This window comes from Lemur catta, chromosome 7 (assembly GCF_020740605.2).
Source record: "Lemur catta isolate mLemCat1 chromosome 7, mLemCat1.pri, whole genome shotgun sequence".
NCBI classification, from domain to species: Eukaryota; Metazoa; Chordata; class Mammalia; order Primates; family Lemuridae; genus Lemur; species Lemur catta.
In genome coordinates, this window is record NC_059134.1 from 21,770,141 (window position 1) to 21,784,868 (window position 14,728).

Sequence of the window (14,728 nt, forward strand, 5' to 3'; positions counted from 1 at the left end):
CTTTCTAGAATTTTAGCCATACCTGTAGACACCAACTGCCTCCTTAGAAGTCTTTTTTAAGTGCCGAAAACGCATGGGCATTGGCAGATCCATGCTGGTTGCCCTCCTAAGAGACAAGACATACTATTAATGAATTATCTTCAGGAAATAATGTTTTGAGACTTGAAGACTTCTAGACAAAATGAATATACTCTTTGTTCAATACTAAGCATAACAAGTACCTTATAAAATGAGGCCCATTTTTAATATATATCTAGTACTTTCTGACCATGACAACTGTGATGGTACAGCCAAAGCTGACAGAGTATACCACAGTTAAAGACAATACTCATCTTACAGTTATTTGGATTTCTCCTCTGTAATTTATATTCCTCTCTCTTTACCAGCCATATACTGCTACTTCAACACAAACTATAATTTCCAGAAAATTCTGATACAAGCAAAACTACACAGTGCCCTAAACAACGGGAGTACAGGGAAAGCAAGAATATTTCCTACAACCCCTTCCCACTCCAGACTCACCGAGCTGACTTCAGCTGTACCTCCTCCTCTTCCTCATCATTGGGGTTGTACTCAGGAGGCTGTCGATGTTTAGAAGCCAGGAAGTTAAACATGTCAAATGCTGACTTCCTGGAGCCGAAAGATTAAAACATATTTAGAGAAATGCTTTAATAGAGCAGTAGAGGATGACAGCATTAACACTGGAAATCTCAACAGTCATGTGGGAAAATAACTATCATTAGATAACAAAATCAAGACCCAAAACTGCTTACAGAAAAGAAGACGACTTGCCTGAGGTGGACTTCAGCCCTGGCCGAGCCATGAGGATTCAAGGGGGGTTCATTGGCCTCCTCGGGTTTGTGGAAACGAAATTTGTAATTTCGACAGTGCTTGGCACCAGACAGCTGCTCAATCAGGAACACAACTGCATCGTGGAGAATTCCCAGCATCCTCAAACCATTAACACCTGTAGGGTCAAAGGCGCCAGGGTAGTGAAGAGTGCAGTCAACAGGAAACTGCATATACTACAGCAAGGCCTCTGCTACAGGATAACTGCCAGAGGCTGCTCAAGGATGAATTATATTAAATATTAGCTAGAAATCAGCAAAAGATAGCCATTAAAGTGATCTATCAATATGGAAAACATTCATGATAGATTGCTAAGTGAAAAAAACATGCCACCAAACTATGGACTATTTTCTATGTGCTGTATGTACACAGAAATGCTATACATGTTATTTCATTTCATGCTCATAATGACCACGCAAGGCAGGAATTACTAGCTTCATTTTAAGGGGAATAAACCCAGGCATAGAGAATTGAAATAACATGCCCAAGGTCACATAGCTAGCATAATGAGATCTGAACTTTGGACTGTGTAACTCCAAATAGAATCCCATTTTTGTTTATAGGTAATGGAGTAGCTAGGTTCTATACCAGGACTCTCTTGTGCTCTTATAGTGAACGTATGGAGTAATATACTCAATAGTTATTTGTTTTGCTCATTTTGTCTCATGCTGTTAACATTTTTTATTTTATGAAAACATTTACGTAAGTCTGCTGGCATAGACAGTGAAAGGCTTTCTAAAATGATTGACTAACTTTTCTCATTAAAGGGATGGGGCACAGTAACAACTGCCACACTTCTTTTTGACACTAGCAAATAGCTAATGTTCTTTACATTTTTATTAAGTAAATAATATTATTCATTTACAAATATTCTCCTTGGTATTATTAATAGATAATTATGTCTGCTGAGGACAAGATATGTATTTCATAAGTATAATTGTATTAGGATCACATACACAATTCAAACACGCACAACAGTTTGTGTTATAAAGCATGTTTTTTATTTTTTTTGAGACAGAGTCTGGCTCTGTTGCCCAGGCTAGAGTGCCATGGCATCAGCCTAGCTCACAGCAACCTCAAACTCCAGGGCTCAAGCAATCCTTCTGCCTCAGCCTCCCGAGTAGCTGGGACTACAGGTGTGCATCACCAGGCCTGGCGAATTTTTTCTATTTTTAGTAGAGATGGGGTCTAGCCCTTCCTCAGGCTGGTCTTGAACTCCTGACCTCAAGCAATCCTCCTAACTCAGCCTCCCAGAGTGCTAGGATTATAGGCATGAGCCACCACGTCCAGCCTGCAATCCTCCTGCCTCAGCCTCCCAAGTAGCTGGGACTACAGGCATATGCCACCATGCCCAGCTAATTTTTCTTTCTTTTCCTTTTTTTTTTTTTTGTAGAGACATGGTCTTGCTTTTGCTCAGGCTGGTCTCAAACTCCTGGCCTCAAATGATCCTCCTGCCTCAGCCTTCCAAAGTGCTAGGATTATAGGTATGAGCCACTGTGCCTGGCCTATGAAGCATATTTAGAGATGCAACCTCAGTGTAATTTGGGGTCCACATGCTATGTCTGGAAGGATAACCATGTTTAAATGTTAACAATAGTTACTCCTGGGAAGTGGGACCTGGTCCACCTTTTAATTTGTTGTGGTGGTTGTTTGCTTTTCCACATTTTAAAATTCTTCTATGTCTTGAGTAACTTTTTAGAAAATGGAAAAAGTTATTAGATGCCTGATTTCTGTTCCATTTGCATAACGTCTAAGGGAGATAATTTTGTTTCATTGGCAAGCAACAAGTTAAGTCTCCAGATAAGCAACATTCTTATGAGCACAACTGTTGGTCCAACTGGAACTAGACTTAAATATATAGCACAAGTCTATAATATAAGAGGTTAAGCCATATAGGGCAATGGCAAACTTCTTTTTTCTACAGAACACTAATTTTCCTTAAAGATTTTTTCCTGGGAGTTTTAGACTGCTATGAATCCTTAAGTAGAAAAAGTCACTGAAAAACATACTAAATACTCAAGTATATTTTCACAGAGAGTTCATTTTAAAATGTAGGCTGAATGTTCAACTCTATATTCACCAGAGGGCTTACACTGAGATCAGTATTGTGTTGGTAATGGGAAAACAACGCTGAATTGTGCACGGGCCCTGTTCTCAAGGAGCTTATGGCAGAGAAAGGAAGATACGTAGATATTTACACCAACCATACAATGTGAAAGGTGTCCAAATTAAGGTACAGTATAAAGGACTGTGGGAACTCTGAAGAGGGAAAAATTTATTCTGTCCGTGGGGGATTCATTTATTCATTTGACACTTATGTGCTGCACTCCTACAATACCCCAGGCATCCTTTTCATCATTCCACTGTGCCAGGCACGACCTTGGAAATAGAGAGGTAAACAAGACAGGCAAGGTGCCTTTATTCATAGAGCTTTTATTTCATGGATAAGACAGACAATAAACACATCAAAGACATTTCCACTTCAGGACTTTTCCTCTGCTGTCTCCTTTGTGTTGAGGACTTTTTAAAAAAATTAATTAATTTTTTTTTTAAAGCGATGGGTCTCACTACGTTGCCCAAGCTGAAATGTAGTGGCTATTCACAAGTATGGTCATAGTACACTGTAGCCTCAAACTCCTAGGCTCAAGCGATCCTCCTGCCTCAGCCTCCCGAGTGCCTGGGACTATAGGTGCTCACCACTGTACCTGGCTTGCCTTGAGGACTTTCGCTCTAAGTCTTTGCATGACTGGCTCCTTCTCATCATCACTTAGATCTAAGCTCAAATGTCACCTCTTCAAGAGACTCCTTTTCTGACTATTCTATCTTGAAGAGATTTCCTGTTACCAACTACCCACTTTTGCATCACACTCTATTTCTTTCTTTCTTCCCCCCATAGGCATTACTGACTAGGAACATTCTCCTATTTGATTACCCCATGTTATCTTCTTCACGGTTCTTACATCCACCACTAGAATATAAGGTTGTGAGGGCAAGGAGAAGATGGCAGCACTAGAGATGGAGAACAATGGGCAGGTTTTGAATTGGTGAACATAGTGGTCACGGTGGTTAACTTCCAGCATCCCTTCCACCCCAGTCTAAGCCAATCCTGGGAACCTCAGTCCCCTTGCCAGTGACTAGCTTAGGAATGGACATGGTACCAAACTCTGGTCTATGAGATGTGAGATGTCCATCTGTTCCTAATAAAAAGCTGCTCCTGTTCCTTTGAACATTGTGATAACTACATGTGACCCTGGGAACTGCTGCAGCCATTTGTTATCAGCCTGAAGATGAAGCTTTACCATGGAAAGCCAACTGGAAAGAAGGAAAGAATATAGGTCTTTGATGGCGATGCAAATGCCTATATCAATCAATCAGTCGGGATGCCTGATTTACCTCTGGACTCTATGTTATATATAAGATGATAAATTATCTTACTGTTCAATTAATTAATTAATCGATTTATTTATTTTTGAGATAGGGTGGCTAGAGTACAGTGATGTCATCATAGCTCATTGCAACCTCAAACTCCTGGGTTCAAACGAGCCTCTTGCCTCAGCCTCCCGAGTAGCTGGGACTACAGGTGCATTCCACTACACCTGGCTGATGTTTCTTTTTTTTTTTTTTAGAGACAAGGTCTCATTATGTTGCTCATGTTAGTCTTGAACTCCTGTCATCAGCCTCCCAAAATGCTAAGATTATAAGCATGAGCCACCATGCCCGACCTTATTTTATTTTTTTTTTTTAATTTTTTTGTAGAAATGGTGTCTCAGTATGTTGCCTAGGCTGGTTTCAAACTCCTGAGCTCAAGCAATGCCTTGGCCTCTTAAAGTGCCGGGATTACAGGCGTGAGCTCTAGTCTCTGTTTAAATCAGTTTCCAGTTAGGGCTTCTGTAGGCAGAGGGAGAATGGTCAAAAAAGGCTAAAGAAAAGAGGTGACCTTTGGCAAGGTCTTGAAGGATTAATAGGAGTTTGTTGTGTAAACCAGGGAATCTAGAGAGGACAGAGAGGATGGAGGGAACTAGGTCCTGGTAGAGGGAACTGCATGAACCATGTGTGCTAATGTGAAAGTGTATGTAATACAAGTAATAAGAATTACTTGGGAACACATGTTAAACATTCAGCTTTCTCAGCTCCAAGCCCAGAGATTCCAATTCACATCTATAGACCATACTTTAAGACCCACTGATGGATCTGGAACAGTAAATAGTGTAGAGTAGCTACAGAGAAAAGAATCTTGAGGGGCAAGGAAAGTGGTGAAAGCTGAGACTGAATAGGACCTTGACATGTAAGGATCGATAGACTGGCAACCGCAGGAGAGCAGGGCCCCGTCTGCTTCCACTCAGTGATTTTCCTGAGTGTTTAACATGATGCCAGGCACATTACAGTGTTCAGTAAATATTTACTAGTAACATATACTTAAGGGTTGAAGATTTTATTCCACAACTAGTAGGCAATATTAAGAAGTTTTTGAGGTACTTCTGGTGACACTGAGGATATACTATAAAAAGAGGAAACATGGGAGATTCAGGGACCAGTTATAAAACTTTTTTTTTTTTTTTGAGACAGAGTCTGGCTCTGTTGCCCAGGCTAGAGTGCCGTGGCATCAGCCTAGCTCACAGCAACCTCAAACTCCTGGACTCAAGCAATCTTCCTGCCTCAGCCTCCCAAGTAGCTGGGACTACAGGCATGTGCCACCACCATGCCCAGCTAATTTTTTCTATATATATTTTTAGCTGTCTGGCTAATTTCTTTCTATTTTTAGTAGAGACAGGGTCTCGCTCTTGCTCAGGCTGGTCTCAAACTCCTGACCTCAAGCGATCCTCCCGCCTCAGCCTCCCAGAGTGCTAGGATTACAGGCGTGAGCCACTGTGCCTGGCTGTAAAGCTTTAGAATATTACAGGTAGAAGAATAACAAGGGCTATGCCTGAAGAAGGAAAAACAGAGGAAAAAAAGGGATGTGACTCATACTTTTGGGGTAGAATCAACAAGATGTGAACATTAACATTGACTGGAGTTATTCTGACCAGAGCTCTATGGGACGGTGTTTAATGTAAGAATGTGGGAATGGCTAAACAGGCCTAGGAAGCGGTGAGAGTAAGCGTAAGAGGGGAAGAAGCTGAAAACCTAGGAGAATCCCAACTTTTTTTTTTTGAGGTTGAGTTTTGCTCTGTCACCCAGGCTGGAGTGCAATGGCGTCATCATAGGTCACTGCATTCTTGAACTCCTGGGCTCAAGTGATCCTCCTATCTTAGCCTCCCAAGTAGCTGGGACTATAGGTACATGCCACCAGGTTTCGCTCCTCAACTTAAAAAAAAACAAACGTATTGCCATTTGTCATTTAAAAAATTGAATGTATTTGAATTAACTAGTTTTTAAAAAATTTATAAATGAAATACATATTCATGACAATGAAGTGAAATTACATAGGGAAGGAAAGTAAAAGTTGCCCATTCTAACTCCCTAGGTCCCACTCCTCAAAGGCAACCACTATTACATAAATAATTTAAAAGTATCTAAAGGGACTCATGATCATATTAGATACATACTGTTATAACTTGCTTTTTCAGTTAGTTTACACTCAACCTGTTTCTAAATTGCCCTATTGAGGAGTATTTGGGTGGCTTCCAGTTTTTTGCTACCACGTGTTGTAATGAACATCTTTACATATTTTTATGACTTGGTTGAGACTACCTACAGGATAATTTCTTAAAAGTATAATTGTTGGATGGAAGGGCGAGTAATTTGAAAATTTTGATAGTTACTGCTTAATTGTTCTCCCAAATGGTTGTATTAATAATTTATATACCCACTATTAATATAAGAGAGGGCTCATCTCCTCCATCTTTATCTATATTGTCTCCAAATGCAAAATCTGGCCAGGCATGGTGGCTCAAGCCTGTAATCCTAGCACTCTGGGAGGCTTAGGTGGGGGACTGCTTGAATCCGGGAGTTCAAGACCAGCCTGAGCAACACAGTGAGACCCTGCCTCTATAAAAACTAGAAAAATAAGCCGGGCATGGTGGCGAGTGCCTGTACTCTTAGCTACTTGGGAGGCTGAGCAGGAGGATCCACTGAGCCCAGGAGTTTGAGGTTGTAGTGAGCTATGACAAAGCCACTGTACTCTAGCCCGGGCAACAGAGCAAGATCCTACCATACAAAAAAAAAAGCAACGCAAAAAACTAAATGTTTTTTAAGGTAGGAAATAGTTAATCATGATTTAATATGCATTTTTAACATTATGAGTGAGATTGATTATCTTTTCATTTTATTGGTTATTTGTATTTTGTGGGAGATAAGTTGCCTGTTGGATCCTTTGCTTTTTTTATTATAAAAAATTCTAGGCCGGGCGCGGTGGCTTATGCGTGTATTTCTAGCAATCTGGGAGGCCAAGGCAGGAGGATCACTTGAGGTCAGGAGTTCGAGACCAGCCTGAGCAAGAGCGAGACTCTGTCTCTACTAAAAATAGAAAGAAATTAGCTGGACAGCTAAAAATATATAGGAAAAATTAGTCGGGCATGATGGCACATGGCTGTAGTCCCAGCTACTCGGGAGGCTGAGGCAGAAGGATTGCTTGAGCCCAGGAGTTTGAGGTTGCTGTGAGCAAGGCTGACGCCACGGCACTCTAGCCTGGGCAACAGAGCGAGACTCTGTCTCAAAAAAAAAAAAATTCTAGCCAGGTACGATGGCTAACACCTATAATCCCACCACTTTTGGAGGCCTAGGTGGGAGGATCGCTTGAGGCCAAGAGTTTGAGACCAGCGTGGGCAATATGGTGAGACCCTGAATCTACATAAAATTAAAAAAAATAAAAATTAGCCAGGCATGGTGGCATATGCCTATAGTCCTATGCCTATAGTCCTAGCTACTCGGGAGGTTAAGGTAAGAGGATCGCTTGAACCCAGGAGTTTGAGGTTGCTGTGAGCTATGATGATGCCACTACACATTCCAGCCTGGGCAACAGAGTAAGACTTTGTCTCAAAAAAAAAAAAAAACCTGAAAATTTTTAAATTTTAAAAATACACGGGCTGTTATAACAGCCACATATATACCTGTCACCTAAAATGAACAAATGCTAATATTTTTTTTGTTTTCATTTTTTTTGGAGACAGAGTTTCGCTCTGTTGCCCAGGCTAGAGTGCTGTGGCATCAGCCTAGCTCACAGCAACCTCAAACTCCTGGGCTTAAGCGATCCTCCTGCCTCAGTCTCCTGAGTAGCTGGGACTACAGGCATGTACCACCAGGCCCGGCTAATGCTTTTTTCTATACATATTTTTAGCTGTCCAGCTAATTTCTTTCTATTTTTAGTAGAGATGGGGTCTCACTCTTGCTCAGGCTGGTCTCGAACTCGTGACCTCAAGCGATCCTCCCGCCTCGGCCTCCCAGATTGCTAGGATTACAAGTGTGAGCCACCGTGCCTGGCGTAATGTTTTCTAATATATGCTTCAAATATGTTTCCTCCTTTTCTTCTTAAAAGGAAAACATCATCGACAAAGTTAAATTCCTCTAAGTACCCATTTGCCTACCTTCCCAGAACCAATCTGAAAGGAGGTAGGAGAGGTAGAAATATGGAAAAAAATAGTCAATGGAAGGTTTCTACCTTAGATTAATTAAAATCTTTAATGTTCACTGAAAAAAAAGTATATTAATAAGTATGCTGCCTAAATATAATTTTAAGTCTAATAGCAATGAGAAGCGATTTCAACTTTATAAAAAGGTATGACAAAACCACAATGAGATACCATTTTACACTTACTAGGATGTCTAAAATAGAAAAAAGGGGTAAGTGTAAACAAGGATGTGGAGAAATTGGAACCCTCGTATATTGGAGGTGTGAATGTAAAATGGTACAGTCACTTTGGGGGAAAAAAAAAACAATTTAGCAGTTCCTCAAAAAGTTAATCAGAGTTACGGTATGACCCAATAATTCCACTCCTAACACCAAGAAAAATGAAAACATGTCCACACAAAAACTTGTATATAAATACTTGCAGCAACATTATTCATAATGGTCAGAAAGTGGAAAAAACCCAAATATACAAGCAAAATATGTTATATCCACATAATGGAATAGTACTTGGCAATAAAAAGGACCAAAGTATGGGTGCAATGTAACAGCAGGGAGGAATCTGGAAAGTATTATGTTGAGTAAAAGAAGCCAGTCACAAAAGGCCACATATTGTATAATTTCATTTATATGAAATGTCCAGAATAGGTAAATCTATAGAGATAGAAAGTAGATTTGTGGTTGCCAGGGGCTGGGAATGGGGAATGACTGTTAATGAATACAGGGTTTCTTTCACGGATGATGAAAATGTTCTGGAATGAGATAGTAGTGACGGTTGCACAACTCTGTGTCTATATAAAAAACAACTGAATTGTATGCTTTAAATGGGTGAATTGTATGGTATATGAATTATATAATATCTCAATAAAGTTGTGAAAAAAAATTTTTTTTTAAAAAAAGGTGGATTTTCTCTTTTGGTAGAAATAATTCTGTGGCTTAGGCTAACAAGTTACCAGAATATTCTGAGGCAGGAGTGGAATAAAAGCTCCAGCCATTACCTGCAAATGATAGCTGCTTTAGGCGGGCATTTGATCGAGCTTCCTGGACTTTATCTGTCAATGACTTCCAGGCATCTGTAAGGAAATAAAGAAAGTTGTAGGACAAAAAATATTCATGCAAACAATACTAATGGTGCACACAAGCACTGTGCTTAGAAGCTCTACAGTGTGAACACATACCCTCTTCAAATAGTGTTTTCTTGTTTTTCTTGGAGTTTAAATCAGTTCATTGAATGAGAAGGAAGCTGGGAAGGTGCATTACGCAGCCGTGCTTCTTTCTGCTCCAGGACACAGAAGCACTAAAGAGAGTGATAATACCTTCTAAAATGACCTCAGAATCTCCAAGGCATTCATATTCCTTGATGGAAGTCTGGGTCCTACACTTGAATGTTATTTCTGTTCCCTATACCTCTCGACAAAACAGTATTAGTACTAATGATTTAACGAGGACTGTGGGGGAGATCAATAGCTCTCCGTTCCTTAAAATTAAGGGGTAGAACTGGAAAAATCTTTATGATTCCTTCAAGCTCTAACCTGAGATTCTATGATCTCCTACTATCTGCTAGACATTTCCACTTAAGATTTCTTATCACCACTCCACACTCAATGTCTTATGTAGAACTCATTCTCCTTACATATGTTCTTTGTTCCCCATTCATTATCTTTTCTTTAGTCACCCAAGCCTAAATCTTCAGAGTTATCTTTGACTCTTCCTTCTCCACTCCTCATATCCAAGTAGTCACTAAACGTGTCCATTCTTCTTTCCTTTCCTTTCTTTTCTCACCAAAAATGGGCTTACCTGACATCTCTTCTCTAGCAATATTCTCATTAGTGACCTCTTGTCTTTGAGTGTCTCCAGTTCTAGTTATCATATACAGAGCTACCACATTAAGCTTCCTAAAATTCTGCTTTTATTTCACTCCCCCAAGTTTTCAAAGGCCTCATGGTTTGGCACCAAAGGCCCTCCAAAACCTATGCCCAATCCACCTTATCAATCTTTTCTTTCAGTACAAACTGAAATGGATTTCAATGTCATCTTCCCACCTGACACTACTCTAAACCCACCAAAAGCAATCCTGTCTTTCTCACTTTGCTTACATCCCTGCTTCTTCTTAGAAAGCCCTCCCCATTCCTTTTTGCCTTACCCAAAGTCTATTTTCTCCCTTAATACAATCTTCCATTTCCATTCTATTAATCTTTATGGGCTTTTTTGATAACCCTAACTCAACCATAGTGACCTTTCTCTCCTTTAAACTCTTCTAGTACTTACAGTCCAGAGAACATTCACTAGTCCTTCAAAGGTTAATGAGCATCTACACGCTCAGGATACAAAGATGAATAAGGAAATACAATGCTGGCCCTTACTGGAAATTCACTGTTGACTGACTGAGAAATAAAAGTAAACAAACAAATTTTAAGCTCTGAGAGAACATACAAGATTTGAAAGCAGGGAGTAGGAGTGCTTAGCTGCCTCAGAAGGTCAGGGAAGGTTGTCTGAACTGGATTTTTTTTTTTTTTGAGACAGAGTCTCACTCTGTTGCCCGGGCTAGAGTTCTATGGCATCAGCCTAGCTCACAGCAACCTCAAACTCCTGGGCTCAAGCCATCCTCCTGCCTCAGCCTCCTGAGTAGCTGGGACTACAGGCATGTGCCACCACACCTGGCTAGTTTTTTCTATTTTTAGTGAGACGGGGTCTCACTCTTGCTCAGGCCAGTCTTGAACTCCTGGCCTCAAGTGATCCTCCTGCCTTGGTGGCCCAGAGTGCTAGGATTACAGGCATGAGCCATCTGGCCCAGCCCTGAACTAGATTTTGAAAGGTGAGCTGGAGCTCACCAGGTGAGTGAGGGCAGGGAGAGCATTCCAGGCAGAGGGAAGAGCATGTGTAAAGGCACACAGGGAAGAGAGAATGGCATTGAGGGTGTACAAGGAAGTGCCAGAAAACAAGGCTGGAAAGAGAAGCAGAGTTCTCATGGGCAGCCTTTGCCAAGGTGTGTATAACCTTGAAAATATAATTTGTATCATTAAATTTTCACATAAATTACAGCTATTTCTCCAAAAACGACAAGGAAAATGTACGAAGTATCCAAGTATCCTCCTAACACCTAGCACAAACGCCCACCTAATTGGCACTAATGCAGATCTAGCTGAAATGGGACCTATGCTGACAGGTCAACCTAATTTAATCCACTCACCTTCAATACTTTCTGCACAGATCTGAAAGCCATCATCACTTGAAATTTCAAAAACAAGTCCTTTCTTGGGCTTTCTCTCAGCAATGCTTTCCTTCCGCTTTTGCTCTTGCTGGAGCCAAAGCATCAGTGGAGAGCTGAAGTTACTTTCTTCTTCTTCCACTGTTTTAGGTTCTAGAGAGAAGAAATAGATAAGGGACAAAGTAGTTATAATAACATGCTTACTGAACGCTAACTATGTGTAGAGTGCTTTACATATACTATTTCTAAGCCTAACACAACACTCCATAGTTGGCTTATTATTAATATTTCCATTTATAAATAACAAAACTGAGGCTCAAAGGTACTAGGTCATAGCTAGAAAGTGACTAAAACTGGATTTTTTTTTCTTATATAAAGTTGTGCTGTCTCTGTGGAAGAGTTTCTGGTATGACAATCTGATAAGTTTTTCAGTAAATAATTGCCCTCAGCAGGGTCACAGGCGAAAAATAATAATGGTTTATATGTATGAAGGCTTACTATATATGAGCCACTCTTCTAGGAACTTGACACAGATTATCTCATATAAACCTCACAACAACCCAACAAAGTAGGTGTTATTATTATCTCCATTTTAAGGTGAGAAAACTGAGGCCAAGAGAGGTTAAGTAACTAGCCTAAGTTCATACAGCTAGTAATGGTAAAGCTGGGATTTCAACCCCTTTGGCTCCAGATGCACTCTCAGTCACCAGCCCTCCCATAAACAGAAGTGTCAATCCTCATGAATCAGCAAACCAGCGGGATGTTATAACATCCCAAATCTTATGCCTGAGCATTTTTTCTACCTGGTTCTCTTTTGACAAATCCCATCTATGGAACTGGGCAAGGCTTTATATCCAGAGCTCTCTAATCTTAAAGTGACCGGTTGTTTCCCGATCACATCCATTAGGACAGATGGAAAATGCTATGGAGATGTATCTGGTGTTGTAACCAAAATGTGACTATCTAATAAAAAGGGTTTTTGGTTTCCTTCAGTGACAACTAAAGGATGGATGAAGTCAGGTTATTATTACCTATTGAAATCTCACTGCTGTTAAAACCCATTGAACAGAAAAGTATTTATGGATGTTCTTTTGTGTCCTTTAGCTGATAGATGATCACAGAATATGTATTACAAGAGCCCTGCACGAGAGAGAGGTGCTCTGAGTTTCAATCTACAAATTTGGCCAATCACTTCAGATCCTTGGAACTTAGATTTTTTTTTGTTTTTTTGAATTTAAAAAATCAGGAGGCAAAGTAGGTGATTTTTATAACCTTTTAGCTTTGAAATTCTCTGATTCTAACTTGTTACCCACTCACATACCTGTGCTTTCTTGTTCATTTGCCGGATTTTGTGTCGCCTGAATCTCTGGAATAACAGCCACTTGCCTAAATAAAAATAAATTCAAACATGAAATATAACATCAGCTTTCTTCAATTCAGAGATAAAAACTGTCCATAATCTGCCACACAGCTGTGTTAGTTATATAAAGCAATTACTAGAAAAATGAACCACAGGGGCTTTCTGTAGAACTTGTTGAATGAACACACCACCACACCACTGAATGGTACAGAACATAAAACTGTCTTTTATGAGATTCTTTACCAAATATTGACACTAAATTTTTGCTTTTGAAGTTGTAGATTGTGTCCTTGAAATTCTTCTCATACCCTTAGAATTAGAAAAAAAATGAAAGGATACTGGTCAGAAGCAGTTCTAAAGTTACATAAGTTAGCTGGTTTAATTAAAAATAAAAATATAGGCCGGGCATGGTGGCTCACGCCTGTAATCCTAGCACTCTGGGAGGCTGAGGCGGGTGGATTGCTCGAGGTCAGGAGTTCGAGACCAGCCTGAGCAAGAGCGAGACCCCTGTCTCTACTAAAAATAGAAAGAAATTATATGACCAACTAAAAATCTATATAGAAAAAATTAGCCGGGCATAGTGGCACATGCCTGTAGTCCCAGCTACTCGGGAGGCTGAGGCAGTAGGATCGCTTAAGCCGAGGAGTTTGAGGTTGCTGTGAGCTAGGCTGACGCCACGGCACTCATTCTAGCCTGGGCAACAAAGCGAGACTCTGTCTCAAAAAATAAAATAAAATAAAATAAAATAAAATAAAATAAAATAAAATAAATAAAAACAAAGGCCGGGCACAGTGGCTCATGCCTGTAATCCTAGCTCTCTAGGAAGCAGAAGTGGGAGGATCACTTAAGCTCAGGAGTTCAAGACCAGCCTGAGCAAGAGCGAGACCCCGTCTCTACTAAAAATAGAAAAATAAGCTGGGCATAGTGGCTTGCACCTACAGTCCCAGCTTCTCAGGAGGATGAGGCAGGAGGATCACTTGAGATCAGGAGTTTGAGGTTGGAGTGAGCTATGATGATACCACTGCACTTTAGCCTGGGCAACAAAGCAAGACTCTGTCTCAAAAAAATAAAAAATAAAAATAAAAATAAGATGCACGAGCTAATAAACCACCAACAATTTTCACTTTATAAAATTAAATAAATCCTGGAAACAATCCAAATGCATATCAATAGGGGACTAGTTAAATTATTGTAGATCCACACAATAGAATCGGAGGCACTCATTAAAGAAGTGAAGTGCATCTATGTGTGTTGGCATAGAAAGAAGTACACAATACAGCATAAGTGAAAAACCAAGTACAGAACAGTATATATAATATTATTCCTTTTATATAAAAGAAAGCATATATATACCATGTACATCTGTATATGCACAGGAATGTGCGATGGATAAAAACAATTAGCAACAGTTATCTCTAGGGAATAGGTTGGAACCGGGTGGGCAGGATGAAAAGGGAACCATTACCCAGCTATTTAAATAATTGTATGCTATGTTTTTTGTTATTTGTTTACCATCCTATATTATTCCCATTAAAAAATTCTGACAAGAAAACAAAATCAGTGCAAATCAGGAAGAACTATTTTTTAAATGAGGCAGACAGAATTGAGGGCTTAATCTTAGAGGACTAGTTTTTCTTTATTTTGTTTTTGTTTTTGAGACAGGGTCTTGCTCTGTTGCCTGGGCTAGAGTGCAATGGTGTTATCATAACTCACTGTAACCTCACACTCCTGGGCTCAAGTGAACTCC

The 14,728-nt window shown here is 40.0% G+C and overlaps 1 protein-coding gene across 3 annotated transcripts in view; it reads right to left on the reverse strand.

Moving 5' to 3' along the window:
• Positions 1-14,728, reverse strand: part of KMT2A (lysine methyltransferase 2A) — a 79,797-nt gene that overhangs the window by 6,221 nt on the left and 58,848 nt on the right. For all 3 annotated transcript variants that reach the window (XM_045556364.1, XM_045556365.1, XM_045556366.1), the window contains 6 exons: positions 12,943-13,007; positions 11,604-11,774; positions 9,412-9,486; positions 793-967; positions 523-630; positions 23-106 (listed from right to left, as the gene is read on the reverse strand). In XM_045556364.1, the coding sequence (XP_045412320.1) occupies positions 23-106; positions 523-630; positions 793-967; positions 9,412-9,486; positions 11,604-11,774; positions 12,943-13,007 (678 nt within the window). The remainder of the gene's footprint in view (positions 1-22; positions 107-522; positions 631-792; positions 968-9,411; positions 9,487-11,603; positions 11,775-12,942; positions 13,008-14,728) is intronic.